General features: G+C 47.0%; 1 protein-coding gene across 1 annotated transcript; it reads left to right on the top strand.

The window, feature by feature from the left end:
- Positions 1–4,053: 4,053 nt before the first annotated feature.
- On the top strand, positions 4,054–16,937 carry PDHB (pyruvate dehydrogenase E1 subunit beta). The gene is made up of 10 exons (XM_049776208.1): positions 4,054–4,138; positions 4,223–4,276; positions 8,327–8,434; positions 8,913–8,975; positions 9,068–9,103; positions 9,226–9,511; positions 11,138–11,248; positions 12,136–12,227; positions 15,633–15,774; positions 16,444–16,937. Exons 1-10 carry the CDS (start codon positions 4,097–4,099, stop codon positions 16,587–16,589), a joined length of 1,080 nt encoding a protein of 359 aa, XP_049632165.1. The 5' UTR covers positions 4,054–4,096; the 3' UTR covers positions 16,590–16,937.
- Positions 16,938–17,004: the final 67 nt, after the last annotated feature.

Below are 17,004 nucleotides of genomic sequence, written 5' to 3'. Positions count from 1 at the left end.
AACAAATGTCATGGTTTTTTTTTAAAAAAAAAAAAACATTTATTTATTTATTTAGGCTTTTGGGGCACATCTGATGGTGCTCAGGGGCTACTCCCAGCTCTGCACTCAGAAACCACTCCTGGCAGTCTTAAGGGACCATAGGGGATGCTGGGGATTGAACCCGGGTCTGTCCCAGGTTGGCCACATGCAAAGCTACCACTGTGCACTGTGCTATTGCTCTGACCCATCATTGGCCAATTTATACTTTGCAGGAAGGCTAAGTCGTCTCTGTAAAAGGTACCAAGCATGTGAAAGGTAAATTGGTTTGAAAAGATTAAGGATTTAAAATTAAGCACTTTTTATCTTTTGTATTTATTACTTTTAAACAGAATATTTGGTCTAGCTTCTCCACCTCAGCCACTTAAAGAGAATGAAAGAAAAGCATCCACACTGAACATGTACTTAATGTACTAGAATGTTCTGTTATTATTTCAAAAGAAAATCCTAGGCTGAATGTTGTCTAAGTCCCGTGGCGCAGCTTTGCCTTCCTCACTGAGCTAAGCTGCTGCATGGATTCTGGCTTTTTGTAATTCCTTATAAATATGGCTTCGATTCTTGACTTCTCTTTGGGTCATTGTTCCTTTATCATGAGGTTTCCTTCTGCTTCCTTTTTTTTGGTGGGTGGGAGGGAGGTACACACAGAATAGCCTCTGGCGTTACTGTTCCTGGCTCTATATTCAGAGGTAATACTTAGGAACTATATGTTGTGCTGAGAATCAACTGGGGGGGTGGGCGATAGCACAGTGGTAGGGCATTTGCCTTGCATGCTGCCAACCCAGGATGAACCCAGGTTCTATCTCTGGCATCCCATAAGGTCCCCTAAGCCTGCCAGGAGCGATTTCTGAGCACAGAAACAGGAGTAACCCCTGAGCATCGCTGGGTATGGCCCCAAAACAAAACTACAACAAAAACCTATCAACTGGGAGCAGGTACATGCAAGGCAGGAGCTTTGGCTCTCTACTCTCTCTAGACCTTGCTTTGTAATTTGTTTTTTGTTTTTTTGTGCCACACCCACTGATGCTCAGGGGTTACTCCTGGCTCTGCGCTCAGAAATCATTCCTGGCAGGCTTGGGAGACCATATGGGATGCCAGGATGCGAACCACTGTCTGTCCTGGGTTGGCTGCGTGCAAAGCAAACACCCTACCAATGTGCTATCTCTCTGCCCTCTATCCCACATTTCTTTTTCTTTTTTCTTTTTTTGGTTTTTGGGTCACACCTGGCAGCGCTTAGGGGTTACTCCTGGCTCAATGCTCAGAAATCGCACCTGGCAGGCATAGGGGACCATATGGGATGCCGGGATTCGAACCACTGTCCTGCATGAAAGGCAAACATATTACCTCCATGCTATCTCTTGGCCCCAAATTTCTTTTTCTTATTTTTTTTCCCCTCACTTCCTTTTTTTTTTTTTTTTTAGGGGGTCACACCCGGCAGCGCTCAAGGGTTACTCCTGTCTCTACGTTCAGAAATCATTCCTGGCAGGCACAGGGGACCATATGGGATGCCTGGATTTGAACCACCTCCATGCTATCTCTATGGCCCCTTTTCCTCACTTCTTAATCCTTAAATCCTTAAGCATAGGACACTGGAATAACTACCCTCCTTCCCTCCCTCCTTTTTTTCCTTGTTAGGTTACACCTTATTTACTAAAACAAAGATCATCCTTGGTTCCTATGTATGTTTGTTTACAACTTGGATTTACCCCAAACAGAGATTGTCTTACTTGTAAACCTGGTGGGCCTGGCTCAGGATAATCTGACCATCCTATCTGTTCTTACTGCCCCACTCAGGGGTGGTCAGCAGCAGACACTCCATAAGAGGTAGAAGACTGCCAGACTACACTTGTTTCACCTTCAACCTGGTTTGGATTATTTCACACACAACCTTGATTCAGACTCCTTCACCTTGGGTTGGAGATGCAGTGTGTGGAATGATTTTATATTCTCTTCCTCCTTCCCTCTTTCTCTTTCATTTTTGGGTCATATTTGGAGATGCTCATGGTTTATTCCTGGCTCTGTGCTCAGGTATCACTCCTGATAGTGCTCAGGTGTTGGAGAGGGTTGTACATGGTGCCAGGTATTGAAACCAGTTCAACTGTGTGCAAGGCAAAAGCCTTACCTGCTGTACTATCCCTTGGGGCATTGACTTCCATTTTTTATCTTAAGCAGGACCATTTAGTCCCTGAGGACTGATATCACAAAATAAGAAGTTTCTTAGGGATGCTGTGCTACAAGATGGTGTCATCTGAGCAAGATATGGAAGGTTTTGATATATGTCTTCAGGGTGTTTTTCCTTTTGACAAATGGTGAAACAAGCTCAGATATTAAAAGCCATCTCTGTGCAGTGTTTCCATTTTCTTTCTTTCTTTCTTTCTTTTTTTTTTTTTTGGTTTTGGGTCACACCTGGCAGCGCTCAGGGGTTACTCCTGGCTCCACGCTCAGAAATCGCTCCTGGCAGGCTCGGGGGACCATATGAGATGCCGGGGTTCGAACCAATGACCTTCTGCATGAAAGGCAAATGCCTTACCTCAATGCTATCTCTCCGGCCCCAAGTGTTTCCAAATTTATAGCTCATGCCCTAACTAGCTTCATGCTCCAGGTTCCTATGTCCAAATCCTATGCCTAAGCGGGGTACAAGGCAGCCTCCAAACCTCAGCTCCTAGGGATGAACTTGCCTTTCAGTCTTTCAAGTTGCCCATCTAGCAGCCCCATCATATTCTTCCCCAATTCTTCCCAGGCCCTCACAGCAGTCCTGTGGATTTTGGTCTCAAGTAGATTTCAAAAGTGCTCCCTCTGACCCCTAAGGCTGCTCCCTACTTAGTTCTCACTCTCACTCAACAGATCAGTCTTCTCCTTCTGTACTGGTTCTCAGAGTCCTTAGGTGAAATCTATGTTGTAAAAACTCACGGAAGGTTTTGCTGGTCATTTCTTTTAGGTGGGAGTGAGAGGTGAGTGGGAAGAGAAGGGGGGACTAAGGAAAAATCTCAGATCAGACCGAGAAACTTCCAGAGACTGCCCCTACATTGGGAAGTTTGATCGTCTAGAGGCCTGGAGACAGGATAAGAGTTACTTGCTTGCCTGAACATGCACTAGACCTTGGTTTGATCCCTGGCACCTGGTCCCCCAAGCATCACCGAATGTCACCCCGGGAGACCAGAAAATTGCCAGGGATGGCCGTGGATGTGCAAGAAGCTTTAGAACACCATCTAGTCCTCTCAAGAAGCCTAGATGCAGCCCTGGAGATCCCTGACCTGTTCCCTAAGCTCTGCCATATATGGTATGTATGGCTCTGCCATACCTGCCATACTCCCAGCCTTGCACAGAATCACAGCCCTGGTTGGTCAAGAATCCCTGAACACTGAGTTTAGGGAGGACCCCTAAAAGAAAGTGACTTCCTCCTTAGTGGGACCCCCACACTTTCGGAAGTAGTGTTAATTAAATACTAGTCTTTAGCTGTAGACTGTCCTGTAAATTTAACCCGGGCTCACTTAGCCAATCTCTGCTTCAATCTATCTGCAAATGGAGATGATGATGATGATGATGATGATGATGATATCACCCTTCAGGGCTCTTGTGAGAATTAAAGGAGCTACTAGCCACTTAATACACAAGCACTTCAAGGATCAGAGGATCCATCCCATTTGCTAGGGGAAGGGCCCACCAGTGGGCTAGGCTCTAGCATGGGCGGTCAACTCGCTTTTTCCCTAGACTTGGACTGGCGCTCCTCCACGTCCCCGGGATCCTCGCGCCCGAGTCGGCTAAGCCCGGACCGAGCCCCTCTTTAAGCCCCGGGGCTGCCAGCCAGACCAGACCGCTAGGCCCGTCAACGCTGGTCCTCTTGGGCTTGGCAGGCGTCGGCTTCCGTAGCCGGCAGGCCCCGCCCACGCGCCACCTCACTCCACCCTCCTTCCGGGGCCCGGGGGCGGGGCACGCCGGCGCCGCGTCCTCCCATTGGCCCGCGCTGCGCGGAGGGGGCGTGGCCTAGAGCAAGGGGCCTGGCCCGGCGCCGTCCCCGGCCCGCCGGGGTGTCATTCCGCCGCGGCTAGAGGACACGCTCAAGATGGCGGCGGTGTCGGGGCTGGCGCGGAGACCCCTGCAGCAGGTAGGACCCGGGCCGGGCCTCCCAGCCCCGGCGCGGCCCTGCGCACCTCGCGGCCGCTGAGCGCGCCTCTGTCTCTCCCTGCAGGTCTCGGGGCTGCTGAGGAGGCGCTTCCACCGGAGCGCGGCGGCCGCGGTGCAGGTGAGTGGCCCGCGGGGCCGGGGTCGATCCGGCCTGTCGAGCGCGGCCGGAAGTCGGGGTCAGAGGGCATCGCGGGTCAAGGGTCGTGACCCTGCGTGGGCCCAGCCGGGCCTCTGTTGGCTGCCGTCCCGCGAGGCTCAGCGATAAGCATCTGGGGAGCTGTGAGGAAGGAGGGGGCGGCCCTCCTGCCCTGGGCACGGCACCAGAGAGTAGCCCTCCCCGTTGGGCAGCTGGCACCCCTCGCCAGGACTTCCTCTCCCTCCTCATCCTCCAGGTGCACAGTCTCCCCCATGCAAATGCAAGCTGCAGCCCCTCGTCTCCCTGCAGCCTCTCTCTCTTGTGCCTTCTGGGCCCTCCTTGGCCTCCTAGGCCTTTCCACTCACTTGTCCCCTGTGTGTCTGTCCGGCTGTTTTCACTTAAGGTCATCATCATCATCATCATCATCATCATTCCAAATGCAAATTCTCCCCCATGCAACTACAACCCCTCGTTTCCTTGCAGCCTCTCTCTCTTGTGCCTTCTGGGCCCTCCTTGGCCTCCTAGGCCTTTCCACTCACTTGTCCCCTGTGTGTCTGTCCGGCTGTTTTCACTTAAGGTCATCATCATCGTCATCATCATCATCATCATCATCATCATCATTCCAAATGCAAATTCTCCCCCATGCAACTACAACCCCTCGTTTCCTTGCAGCCTCTCTCTCTTGTGCCTTCTGGGCCCTCCTTGGCCTCCTAGGCCTTTCCACTCACTTGTCCCCTGTGTGTCTGTCCGGCTGTTTTCACTTAAGGTCATCATCATCATCATCATCATCATCATCATCATCATCATCATCATCATTCCAAATGCAAATTCTCCCCCATGCAACTACAACCCCTCGTTTCCTTGCAGCCTCTCTCTCTTGTGCCTTCTGGGCCCTCCTTGGCCTCCTAGGCCTTTCCACTCACTTGTCCCCTGTGTGTCTGTCCGGCTGTTTTCACTTAAGGTCATCATCATCATCATCATTCCAAATGCAAATTCTCCCCCATGCAACTACAACCCCTCGTTTCCCTGCAGCCTCTCTCTCTTGTGCCTTCTGGGCCCTCCTTGGCCTCCTAGGCCTTTCCACTCACTTGTCCCCTGTGTGTCTGTCCAGCTGTTTTCACTTAAGGTCATCATCATCATCATCATCCCAAATGCAAATTCTCCCCCATGCAACTACAACCCCTCGTTTCCCTGCAGCCTCTCTCTCTTGTGCCTTCTGGGCCCTCCTTGGCCTTTCCCCTCACTTGTCCCCTTTGTGTCTGGCTGGCTGGGTTCACCTAAGGTCGTGTTTCCTCCAGGCTTCATGCGGGTTATCTAGCAGGTGTGGGGATTTTTCACTCCTTCTTAAGGTGAAGTCACGATCGCCTGTTTGGCTGCACAGTCCTCTCTGCGTGTACCTGGTCATTTGATGAGGGACATTCAGGTCGGTTCCATCCTTTGAGGGTTAACATGAGTATCCCCGGATTTCCATCCGGTTGTTGTGTTGTGATATCTAGAAGTTGGAGTTGTTGAGTATGGTGATTGGGTGTTCAACTTTTTGGTTTGTTTTTGGCTCACACCCGGCCTTACTCAAGGGTTACTCCTGGCTCTGTGCTCAAATTACTCCTGGTACTAGGACCATCGGGGATGCCGGCGATGGAAGCCTTGTTGTCAAGTGCAAGGCAAACACACTACCCGCTGTGCTATCACTCCACACCCCCAGGTGTTCAACTTTTGAGGAATCTTATTAGTTTGGTTTTTGGTCCACACCACGGGTGCTCAGGGCTTATTCCTGGAGCTTCACACAAGGGTCACTACTGGCTGGGGACCATATGGGATGCTGGGAATTAAACCCCGGCAATTACCTTACCCAGTCAGTGTATCCCTTATTTACTTGGTTTTAAGAGCCACACCTGACAGTGTTCTGGGTTCACTCCAGGGTGTTCAGGAGACATATGATGCCAGAGAATGAATCTGGATGGGCCTCCAGAATAAAAAAGCATCAACGCCAGCACACTGAGCTCTCTCTAGTTCCTTCTCATTTTGGTTTTTTGTTTTGTTTTGGGGGGGGGGTCACACCCGGCAGTGCTCAGGGGCTACTCCTGGCTCTGCACTCAGAAATCACTCCTGGCAGGCTCTGGGAACCACATGGGATGCGGGGATTGAACCACCACCATCCCTTCCACTGTGTTATCTCTCCCCCCCCATTTTGTTTTTAACCGGAAGGTACTACTAGTTTGTGTGATAAAGTAACAGCAGCTAAGTCCTGCAGGCAAAAATGTTCCTGGTCATTGTATGTTTAGGTTTCCTTGACAGTTTTTTGTCCTCCCTCTCAGTATACTAAGTATGAAAATAAAACAGTTTTTGTATTCTTTCTATCTCAAATATTGCCGGGCCCGGGGAGATAGCACAGCGGCATTTGCCTTGCAATCAGCCGATCCAGGACCAAAGGTGGTTGGTTCGAATCCTGGTGTCCCATATGGTGTGTGTGTGTGTGTCCCCCACCCCCCGTGCCTGCCAGGAGCTATTTCTGAGCAGACAGCCAGGAGTAACCCCTGAGCACCGCCGGGTGTGGCCCCAAAACCAAAATATATATATATATATATATATATATATATATATATATATATATATATATATATATATATATATAGAGAGAGAGAGAGAGAGAGAGAGAGAGAGAGAGAGAGAGAGAGAGAGCGAGCCTACGAACTGGATGGCAAACAAGCTGATTTGTTTGGAGTTGGAGGGGTCCCAAGCTGTGTTCAGGAGAGTCCTCTTTCAGTGGCCAAACAAGCTGACAATTTAATGCAGTGTTATGAGAGCCTTCAATGCCAGGGGTTACCTGGGCCATAGTGGGGGGGGGGGGACCTGCGGGGCCATATCTGCAGTACTGAGACCAGCTGGTGCCAGGAAGCAAAACAGTTTCAGCCACATTAAGGCACCCATCTTTACAGCCCTGAACTCTCCCTCTATAGCCCAAGCAAATTGCTTAAATTTTGTTGCACATTCCCAAAAGAGCCTTTAATAAACTCATTAACACATCTGGTTAAGATGACTATTTGTAGGGCCCGGAGAGATAGCACAGCAGTGTTTGCCTTGCAAGCAGCCTATCCAGGACCAAAGGTGGTTGGTTCAAATCCCTGTGTCCCATATGGTCCTCCGTGCCTGCCAGGAGCTATTTCTGAGCAGCCAGCCAGGAGTAACCCTTGAGCACCGCCGGGTGTGGCCCCAAAACCAAAAAAAACAAAACAAACAAACAAAAAAAAGATGATGATTTGTGGGGCCGGCGAGATAGCATGGAGGTAAAGCATTTGCCTTCCATGCAGAAGGACGGTGGTTCAAATCCTGGCATCCTATATGGTCCTCCGTGCTTGCCAGGGGCAATTTCTGAGCGTAGAGCCAGGAGTAACGCCTGAGCGCTGCCAGGTGTGACCCATAAAACCAAAAACCAAAAAAAAAAAAAAAAAAAGGTGACTATTTGTGTAGAAGTGTTACTTTTGGAATTCTTTTTTTTTTTTTTTTTTTTTATTTATTTATTTATTTTTTTGGTTTTTGGGCCACACCCTGTTACTCCTGGCTATGTGCTCAGAAGTTGCTCCTGGCTTCTTGGGGGACCATATGGGACGCCGGGGGATCGAACCGCGGTCCGTCCTAGGCTAGCGCAGGCAAGGCAGGCACCTTACCTCCAGCGCCACCGCCCGGCCCCTACTTTTGGAATTCTTTGAGGTTTTTCAAAACTAGATCTAGCAGTGGTCCTTATTTATTTTTGTTCTTGTTTTTTGTTTCTGGACCACACAAATGGTGCTTAACACTCATTCCTACCTCAGAGATCACTTCTGTCTGTGTATCAGTGTATGGGGAACCATATAGTGCCATGATTATGTTTAGGGTGCCCACATGCACCTCCTATACTGTTGCTCTGACCCCTCTAATAATAGAAGTTTTTATGTTGTGTGCTTCAGGCCACCCAGATAATAATAGGAGGAGAGAATTTGGATAATGCCCAGAGTAATCTTGTGGCTTTAATGACTTTTCCCATATCTGTGACAGGTCACAGTTCGTGATGCTTTAAATCAAGGCATGGATGAGGAACTGGAAAGAGATGAGAAGGTATTTCTTCTTGGAGAAGAAGTGGCTCAGTATGATGGAGCATACAAGGTAAAGCCAAGTTACATAAAATTGAGGTGGCCATTTGTCTCTAAGTACATTTATTTATTGGGGGGTCACACCCAACATAGCTCTGGGATTACTCCTGGTTCTGTGCTCAGAAGTCGCTTTTGACAGGCACGGGGGACCATATGGGATGCCGGGATTCAAACCACCGTCCATCCTGAATCGGCTGCATGCAAGACAAAGACCCTACCGCTGTACTACTACAGCCCCTCTCAGTACATTTAAAAGTAACGAGGCCCGGGCCCGGAGAGATAGCACAGCGGTGTTTGCCTTGCAAGCAGCCGATCCAGGACCAAAGGTGGTTGGTTCAAATCCCGGTGTCCCATATGGTCCCCCGTGCCTGCCAGGAGCTATTTCTGAGCAGACAGCCAGGAGTAACCCCTGAGCACCACTGGGTGTGACCCAAAAAGCTTAAAAAAAAAAAAAAAAAAAAAAAAGTAACGAGGCCCATGCTTTACTGCAGGTTAGTCGAGGCCTGTGGAAGAAATACGGAGATAAGAGGATCATCGACACCCCCATATCTGAAGTAAGCCTTCTGTTAGGAAGCAGAGCCTGTTTTGAGTACATATTCTTCTAGTTTTTGCGGATTTTCATATATGTTTGCATTTTACTCTTTAGATGGGCTTTGCTGGAATTGCTGTTGGTGCTGCTATGGTATGTAATCTTTATGAAGCTTATGCAGAGACTTTTGTTAGTCTTTTGAAAACGTGGAAACATTAGCCACTTTTTGTTGCTCTCGTCAGTCTGTTTTAATATACATGTTTTTGACTTGATAGGCTGGATTGCGGCCCATTTGCGAATTCATGACCTTCAATTTCTCTATGCAAGCTATCGACCAGGTTATAAACTCGGCTGCCAAGACCTACTACATGTCTGGGGGCCTTCAGTGCGTCCCCATAGTCTTCAGGGGTCCCAATGGTGCCTCGGCGGGTGTGGCTGCTCAGCACTCACAATGCTTTGCTGCCTGGTATGGCCACTGTCCGGGCTTAAAGGTGGTCAGCCCCTGGAACTCAGAGGATGCAAAAGGACTCATTAAATCGGCCATTCGAGATAACAATCCAGGTCAGAGGAATCATCCTGGGTCCCCTTTGAATATTAAGGAGCTAAAATGATTTTTTTGGTGTGGAAGCAACTGTTCATGGCTTCTTGGGTTTAAGACATAGCCATACAATATTTATGAAGGATGACTAGCACAGTGGCGGTCACGCTTGGTGGTGCTCAGGAGTTACTCCTGGCTCTGCGCTCAGAATTTGCTGTTGGCAGGCTCGAGGACCATATGGGATGCTGGAATCAAACCCAGGTTGGCACATGCGAGGCAAACACCCTACCCATTGTGCTTTAGCTCTGGCCCCTAACATGCTTTTTTGGCATGCAACTGTCCAGGGCTCAGTTCCCAGCACTGCATATGGTTTCTTTTGTTTATTTATTTTTTGTTTTGTTTTTGGGCCACACCCATTGATGGCTCGGGTTTCTCCTGGCTATGCGCTCAGAAATCACTCCTGGCTAGGGGGGACCATATAGGACGTTGGGGGATCGAACCACTGTCCGTCCTCGGTTAGCGCTTGCAAGGCAGACACCTGACCTCTAGTGCCACCTCTCCGGCTCCTGCATATGGTTTCTTAATTCCTGCTGGGAGTGGTCCCTGAGTGCAGAGCCAGGAGCAAGCTCCAAGTACTGCTGGGTGTGGTCCCAAACTCCAATTTTTTGTTTTTGTTTATTTTGTTTGTTTTTTTGGGCGATACCTCGTGGTACTCATGTGTTACTCCTGGCTCTACACTCTGGAATAACTTCTGCCAGACTCAGGGACTCTATGGGACCTCTACCTGCTGTGCTATCGTTCTTGCCCCTCAAGCTCCAACTTCTTTTAATACAATGTCTATAAAATTATAAGTACAAGGCCGGAGCAATAGCACAGCAGTAAGACATTTGCCTTGCACACGGCCCACACAGGATGGACCCTGGTTCGAATCCCAGCATCCCATATGGTCTCCGAACTTGCCAGGAGCGAATTCTGAGTGCAGAGCCAGGAGTAACCCCTAAGTGCCTCCAGGTGTGGATCCCCCCCAAAAATTATAAGAACAGGGGCCGTAGAGATAGCATGGAGGTAAGGCACTTGCCTTGCATGCAGAAGGTCGATGGTTCGAATCCTGGCATCCCATAGGGTCCCCGAGCCTGCCAGGACCAATTTCCGAGCATAGAGCCAGGAGTAGCCCCTGAGCGCTGCCGGGTATGACCCAAAAACAAAAAACAAACAAAGAAGAAAAAATTATAAGAACAAGGTAGTTATCATTTTCCACTTATCTAATGGGGGCTAGATAGGTAAAGGAAACGGGTTTGGCCTCAAAAGATAAAATTTAGGTTGATCTGGACCAAAGCGGTAGCATAGTGAGTAAGGAGTCTGCCTTGCATCAGCCAACCTGGGTTTGATTCCCAGTGTCCCATATGGTCCTCTGAGCCTGCCAGGGTAATTTCTGAGTACAAAGCCAGGAGTAATGCCTAAATGCTGCTGCATTTGGCCCCAAACAAAAAAATTGGATTGATTTTACTACAAATAATAGTATCGAATTCATCAGCAAAGCTAACGGTTGCAGTGGATCATTAGTACGATTCCCTTTTGCTGAGTGGATCATGTTGAATATGTACTTTTAGTCAAGTGGTGACATTTTGTTTACATGTTTTCTTCTGTAGTGGTGGTGTTAGAGAATGAACTGATGTACGGAGTTCCTTTTGAACTTCCCTCAGAGGCTCAATCGAAAGACTTCCTGATTCCTATAGGAAAAGCCAAGATAGAAAGGCAAGGTAAGAGACCTCGTATCAGGGGCCGGAGAGATAGCACAGTGGCGTTTGCCTTGCAAGTAGCCGATCCAGGACCCAAGGTGGTTGGTTGATTTCCCGGCATCCCATATGGTCCCCCGTGGCTGCCAGGAGCGATTTCTGAGCAGACAGCCAGGAGTAACCCCTGAGCACCACCGGGTGTGGCCCAAAAAGAAAAAAAAAAAAAAGAAAGAGACCTTGTATCCACTTTACTTGTCATCCAGCCCCTCTACTTGTAGCTTGATTCAAGCTAGACAAGGAGGGGCCAGAGAGTTAGCACAGCGGTAGGGCATTTGCCTTGCTTGCAGAAGGATGGTGGTTCGAATCCCGGCATTCCATATGGTCCCCCATTCTTGCCAGGAGCGATTTCTGAGTGTAGAGCCAGGAGGAACCCATGTGCGTTGCCGGGTCTGACCCAAAAACAAACAAAAAAAATGTGTCATGTGAGATTGTTCACTTGTGCTTTTCAAATCACGGTCCAGGAGATTTTTAGTTTTGTCGGTGGGGTGGGGGCCCCTCCTGGTGATTTTTAGCCAACCAGGTTTAAATTTTAAGGTTTAAACTTTGAGGTTTAAATTTCAGTTACTAGGCCCCAGGAATGTTGCTTGGACTCTGCAGTGCTAGTGATGATGGGGACACCGATTAGTGCTGGGCAGTGGGGAAGCATGTTGTGTCGGGAAGGAGGTGGCCTCAGGTATATGCCTGGCCCCTAGATCTGTGCTTTTTTCTGAAGCCTGCCACATTACTCCACTTGCTGGGATGAAAAGAAAGAATTTGAAATGAATGGGCCACAGCTGGCTACATAGTACACAAATAGCATCTTTCACTTCGGCTCACCTCTGCTCACCTCTGCTCTGCCCATTGTGTTTCAGGCACACACATCACCGTTGTTTCCCATTCAAGACCTGTGGGCCACTGCTTAGAGGCTGCGGCAGTTCTCTCTAAAGAAGGAATTGAATGCGAGGTGAGTGGACATCCATTTTTCAACAAGTGGGGTTGGGCGACGGAACAATACTAAGTGGGTAAAGTGCTTCCCTTGCATGCAGCTGATCCCATTTCAGTCCTGGGAACCACATATGGTCCTCTGAGTGTTACCCTTTCCCCCAGTCTCTTAGGGTTACTACACTGCTGGGTATGACCAAAAATCAGCAATCAAAGGTTTTTATTTATTTTTGTTTTTTGGGGGGCCACACTGAGCATTGTTTAGGGGTTATTCCTGGCTCTGCACTCAGAAATTGCTCCTGATTCTGGGAACCATATAGGATCCAGGGATCAAACCCACTCTCCCCCACATCCATCCTGGTTCAGCCACATGCAAGGCAAACACCCTGCCTGCTGTGCTACCACTCTGCCCCCCATCAAAGTTTTTTATATTTTAAGTGAGCCTAGAGACTCATACATGCTACACATGCACTATGACTGAGCTGTATCCTTGGCCCAGATTCTTTTTCAACCAAAGAATAGAAATTGGAGGTTGAATTCTGCAGAACGTTATGTAAAATTTTGTTACTCAAACTACTTATAGGCACTTAGGGACGAACTTGTTTTTCAGTTTTAGCTTTTTACTGCCCAGGTTCTAGATCTTTTAATAGTCCCTGTTTATATTTCTGGGTTACAGACAGCAGTGCTTAAGAGCTATTATTGGTGGTGCCCAGGGCTGGGTGGTTCTAGAGGTCAAACATGGACTCCTGAAGTAAAGTATGGTTTTAATTAATTGAGCCATCTCTTTGTACCTGTAGCCATCTCCCAGTGTCTGCTTTGGGAAGGGATGGGGTCTGCCATATATCCAGTGGTGCTCAGGAGTGACTCCCACTGGTGCTGGGGAGGATCACGGGGGTGGGGGTGGGGAGAGGGAAGGAGTTGAACACGGGTTAGCTATGCATGAGGCAAGCTTGCATAAGGCAAGCTCCTAAATTCCTGTATTACACTATCTAGTCCTCTGTACCCGCCTTTTCAAGTTAAGATCCAACTTTGGAGCTAGAAGTTCAGAGAAGGAAAAATAGAAATTTAAGTTTCATTTCTAAGATTTAACACTGGCTAGTTAGACTTGAGCAAATTATGTATCATATCTTAGTTTCCATGGCTATCAAATGAGGATAATACACTTTCTTATCAGGGCCGATGTGAGAATTATAGATGAGGTCTCAGCATGGAGTGCTTTCTAATGTTAGTTATTTTGATGAGAAGGAAGTTAAGCCAGGGGAGGCTAAGTAAATTCTATATTATAGCAGCTTGTGCTAAAGATACAGATATATATATATATATACACACACACATATATTTTTGAAACCATTGTGATTTACAAAGTCCTTCACAGTTGGATTTCAGACATACAATGAATCAGGGTCAATCCCACCACCAGTGTTGACCTCCCTCTACCAATATTCCCAGAGTGCATCCTATACCACACCTTTTGCCCCTGGCCTGCCAGTGCCACAGGCCCATTTTAAGTTTAGATTGTTATAGCTTGGGTCTCATGATTCTGTTCTTGTTGACTTTGGCTTGGACATTTAGTTCTGTCCTTTTTTATCTCCACTAATGCACCGGAGACCACTTGGCCCCTGGCCTCCATCCTTCCCACCCTCTTTCTTAATTTTATAGAAATATGCAAAAATATGAGGTAAAACAAAGTAACTTGTACCCCACAGTTCTATGAAAAAGGGGGGATCCGCTATTTAAAAATGGGGTGGCATTTTTTTGCATAGGTGCAGCAAAAGTTGGGGAAAATAGAAAAAAACCTTTGGCCTAAAAACGGGGTTTCCCTACCCATGGAGCATCCTGCCATAAGACTAGCAACAGGCTCCGGGCAGACTAAGTTGTCTAACCCCAAAATCTTTCTTCATGGTCCCAGGAAAAGTTCTCTCTCCATAATGATCGACAAAGTCAAGTTTCTGTGATTAGAGATCGTGGTTTTTGCACAGATCTTATGTCGAAGTCAGGGTGTCAAGGGCATCTCCTGGTTTCATCTCACCATTAGGTGTCAAGGCAGGGAAAGCAAGTCGTTGCTATTTCCAAGTCATCATTTGAACTCACCCTGGAACAAGTCTGTGACAGGGCAGCAATAGGGCTTTCCCGATAGAAGTTCGATTCTTGGTGCTGGTGCAGAAAACCACGCGGTTCAAAGATGGGATCCAAGGTTCAGGGATGAACGGTGGATGTTCAGTTGACTGAAGCCTAACTCAAGTCACTATGACAAATGTTCAGGGTGAAGGGCCCCACTGCAATAAAAAAATTTAGGAGTTCCTATCTCAATTAGATAAGAACTTCTTTCTATATGTAAGATTTCCCCATTTTGGGGCCAGAGTGGTAGCACAGCAGTTGGATGTTTGCCTTTGCCTTGCATGTGGCTGACCCAGGACAAACACAGGTTCGATCCCCGACATCCCATATGGTCCCCCAAGCCAGGAGCGATTTCTTAGCACAGAGTCAGGTATAGCTCCAAACCCAAAAACAAAAACAAAGATTTCTCCATTTTATTTTATTTTATTATTATTATTATTATTATTATTATTATTATTTTTGGCTTTTGGGCCACACCCAGTGTTGCTCAGGGGTTACTCCTGGCTGTCTGCTCAGAAATAGCTCCTGGCAGGCACGGGGGGACCATATGGGACACCAGGATTCAAATCAACCACCTTTGGTCCTGGATCGGCTGCTTGCAAGGAAAACGCCACTGTACTCTCTCTCTGGGCCCAAGATTTCTCCATTTTAATGTACCTACTGCAAAAGGAACAATGCCACAAGATACTACTGGTGCATATGGGGGTAAAAATAACAAGCTAAATAAACAAGTGCTATAACCTGGATCTAACATGAACTCAGAACCCAGTAGAAACTTAACTACTAGAATTCCCTACTAAAGAAATCCCCCCAAAAAACGGATGGGGAAACATTTGTTTTCATTATAATTTTCTCTTTTATACTGTATTCATAAATAAGCAGATTTGTTTCCTAGACCAAGAGCTTTTTTGGTTTGGTTTGGTTTTTTGTTTTTTTTTTTAAGTAAAAACAGGTTTTATTCGGAAATTCTGAGGAAAGGGAGGGAGAGGAAAAGAAGACAGAATAATGTCCTCAAGAGAGAACTTGGTAATAAAAACAATCATAAAGTAATAATAAAATAAATAAACCTAAATAAAAAGGTAAAAAAAAAAGAGAGAGAACTTGAGCTTCTCCAAAGGTGGAGAGAGCCCTGGGCTACAACCCAGCAGGAAAGTCCCCAAAGAGGGAAGATGTGGACGAACATGTGCATGGGCCCAAGGAGCGCATGCCTAGATCAAGAGTGCCTGAAGAGGAAGAAAAGTGGACATGGAATTTCTGAGATGAGACTTTGTGATGCATTGGTTCTGTAAACTTACTATGTTTTTTTTAGGTGATAAATATGCGTACCATTAGACCTATGGACATTGAAACAATAGAAGCCAGTGTCATGAAGACAAATAATCTTGTGACTGTGGAAGGCGGCTGGCCACAGTTCGGAGTAGGAGCAGAAATCTGTGCCCGCATCATGGAAGGTATTTCATGAAAACTGATTCTAGAATAGTTAGGCAGTAATAAATATGATGTGCCTAGACACTGGATGAAAAGATATGAGGCTGGGGTGGACAATAGCTTTATCTTTCAGTGTTTCAGCCTATCACTCTTCTGAATAGCTTTAAGAGCAAAGCAAGAATAGTTGCACCTGTTGTTTATTTTGGTCCCACCCCTTCATGGTTGATTTTGCAACAACAGGGTTGCACACTTGCCTGCTTGTGGTGCTCACAGACATGCTCTCAAGAGCTCTCATGGTATGTTTGAGGTTGCATTTCTCTTCTGTGGTGAGGACAGAAATCCCTTGTAGGATCACAGGCAGCAGAACTACCAGAATTGTGCCTATTTATGGGGCCACACCAAAGATGTGAACATGTGATATTCTTGCAAGGCAGATGCTGAGCCACTGCACTTGGATCCACCAGTTCCCTATTGATTTTCTTTTTCTCCTCTACTTCAGATCACCACATTTTTTTTCTCTCTTGCTGTGGTGATGCTCAGCTGGCTTTTTGATGGGTGGGAGTGGAGGCAGGGGTGTTGGCATTGCAAGTGCCCTAGGCTCATACATGCAAAGCATGCATCTTTTCACTAAACTAAATCCTTGGCCACCTCAGTTGTCTCTTCTTGCCTCTCATCTGAATCTTCTTTCCTAGGCCCCGCATTTAATTTTTTGGATGCTCCTGTGGTTCGTGTCACTGGTGCCGATGTCCCTATGCCTTATGCAAAGATTCTAGAAGACAACTCTGTACCTCAGGTTAAAGACATCATATTCGCAATAAAGAAGACATTGAATGTCTAGTCTGGACTTGAATCCCAAGTCATCTGTATTTACTTAAAATACTTGCTGACACTTTACATATTAAGACCTTCTCATTCACAAACTCATCTTTAAAGCAACAATGCAGATGTTTTTGTACTGGGAAGAAGCTTAAATATGCTTGGTTTGTGGAAAAAACTACTCCTGCCCAAGACTCCATGGTTTTTGTTTTAGTCTTCTTTTGGTCTGTTACAGTTTCTATATTCTCTGAAAAAGGCTAATGTAAAAGTTTACCCTTATTAGAATGAAAACATCTGAATATGTAAAAATAATGCATATAATCTGCATTGACTGTAAATTTTGATAAGGAATAAAGAAATTCCTAACTGACTAATTGTATTTTTTATATTTTGAAATAAGAAGTGTGGGTTGGAAGTGTTAAAAATTCCATTACAGA

Source organism: Suncus etruscus, chromosome 7 (assembly GCF_024139225.1).
Source record: "Suncus etruscus isolate mSunEtr1 chromosome 7, mSunEtr1.pri.cur, whole genome shotgun sequence".
Lineage (NCBI taxonomy): Eukaryota > Metazoa > Chordata > Mammalia > Eulipotyphla > Soricidae > Suncus > Suncus etruscus.
This window is presented reverse-complemented; position numbering and strand designations above follow the sequence as displayed.

Bases quoted from the DNA above. Each gene is read 5' to 3' on its own strand.
- PDHB (XM_049776208.1), top strand. From the start codon at position 4,097: ATGGCGGCGGTGTCGGGGCTGGCGCGGAGACCCCTGCAGCAG. The intron at 11,249-12,135 runs GTAAGAGACCTC...ATTGTGTTTCAG, and splicing joins AGCCAAGATAGAAAGGCAAG to GCACACACATCACCGTTGTT. The intron at 12,228-15,632 runs GTGAGTGGACAT...TGTTTTTTTTAG, and splicing joins AAGAAGGAATTGAATGCGAG to GTGATAAATATGCGTACCAT.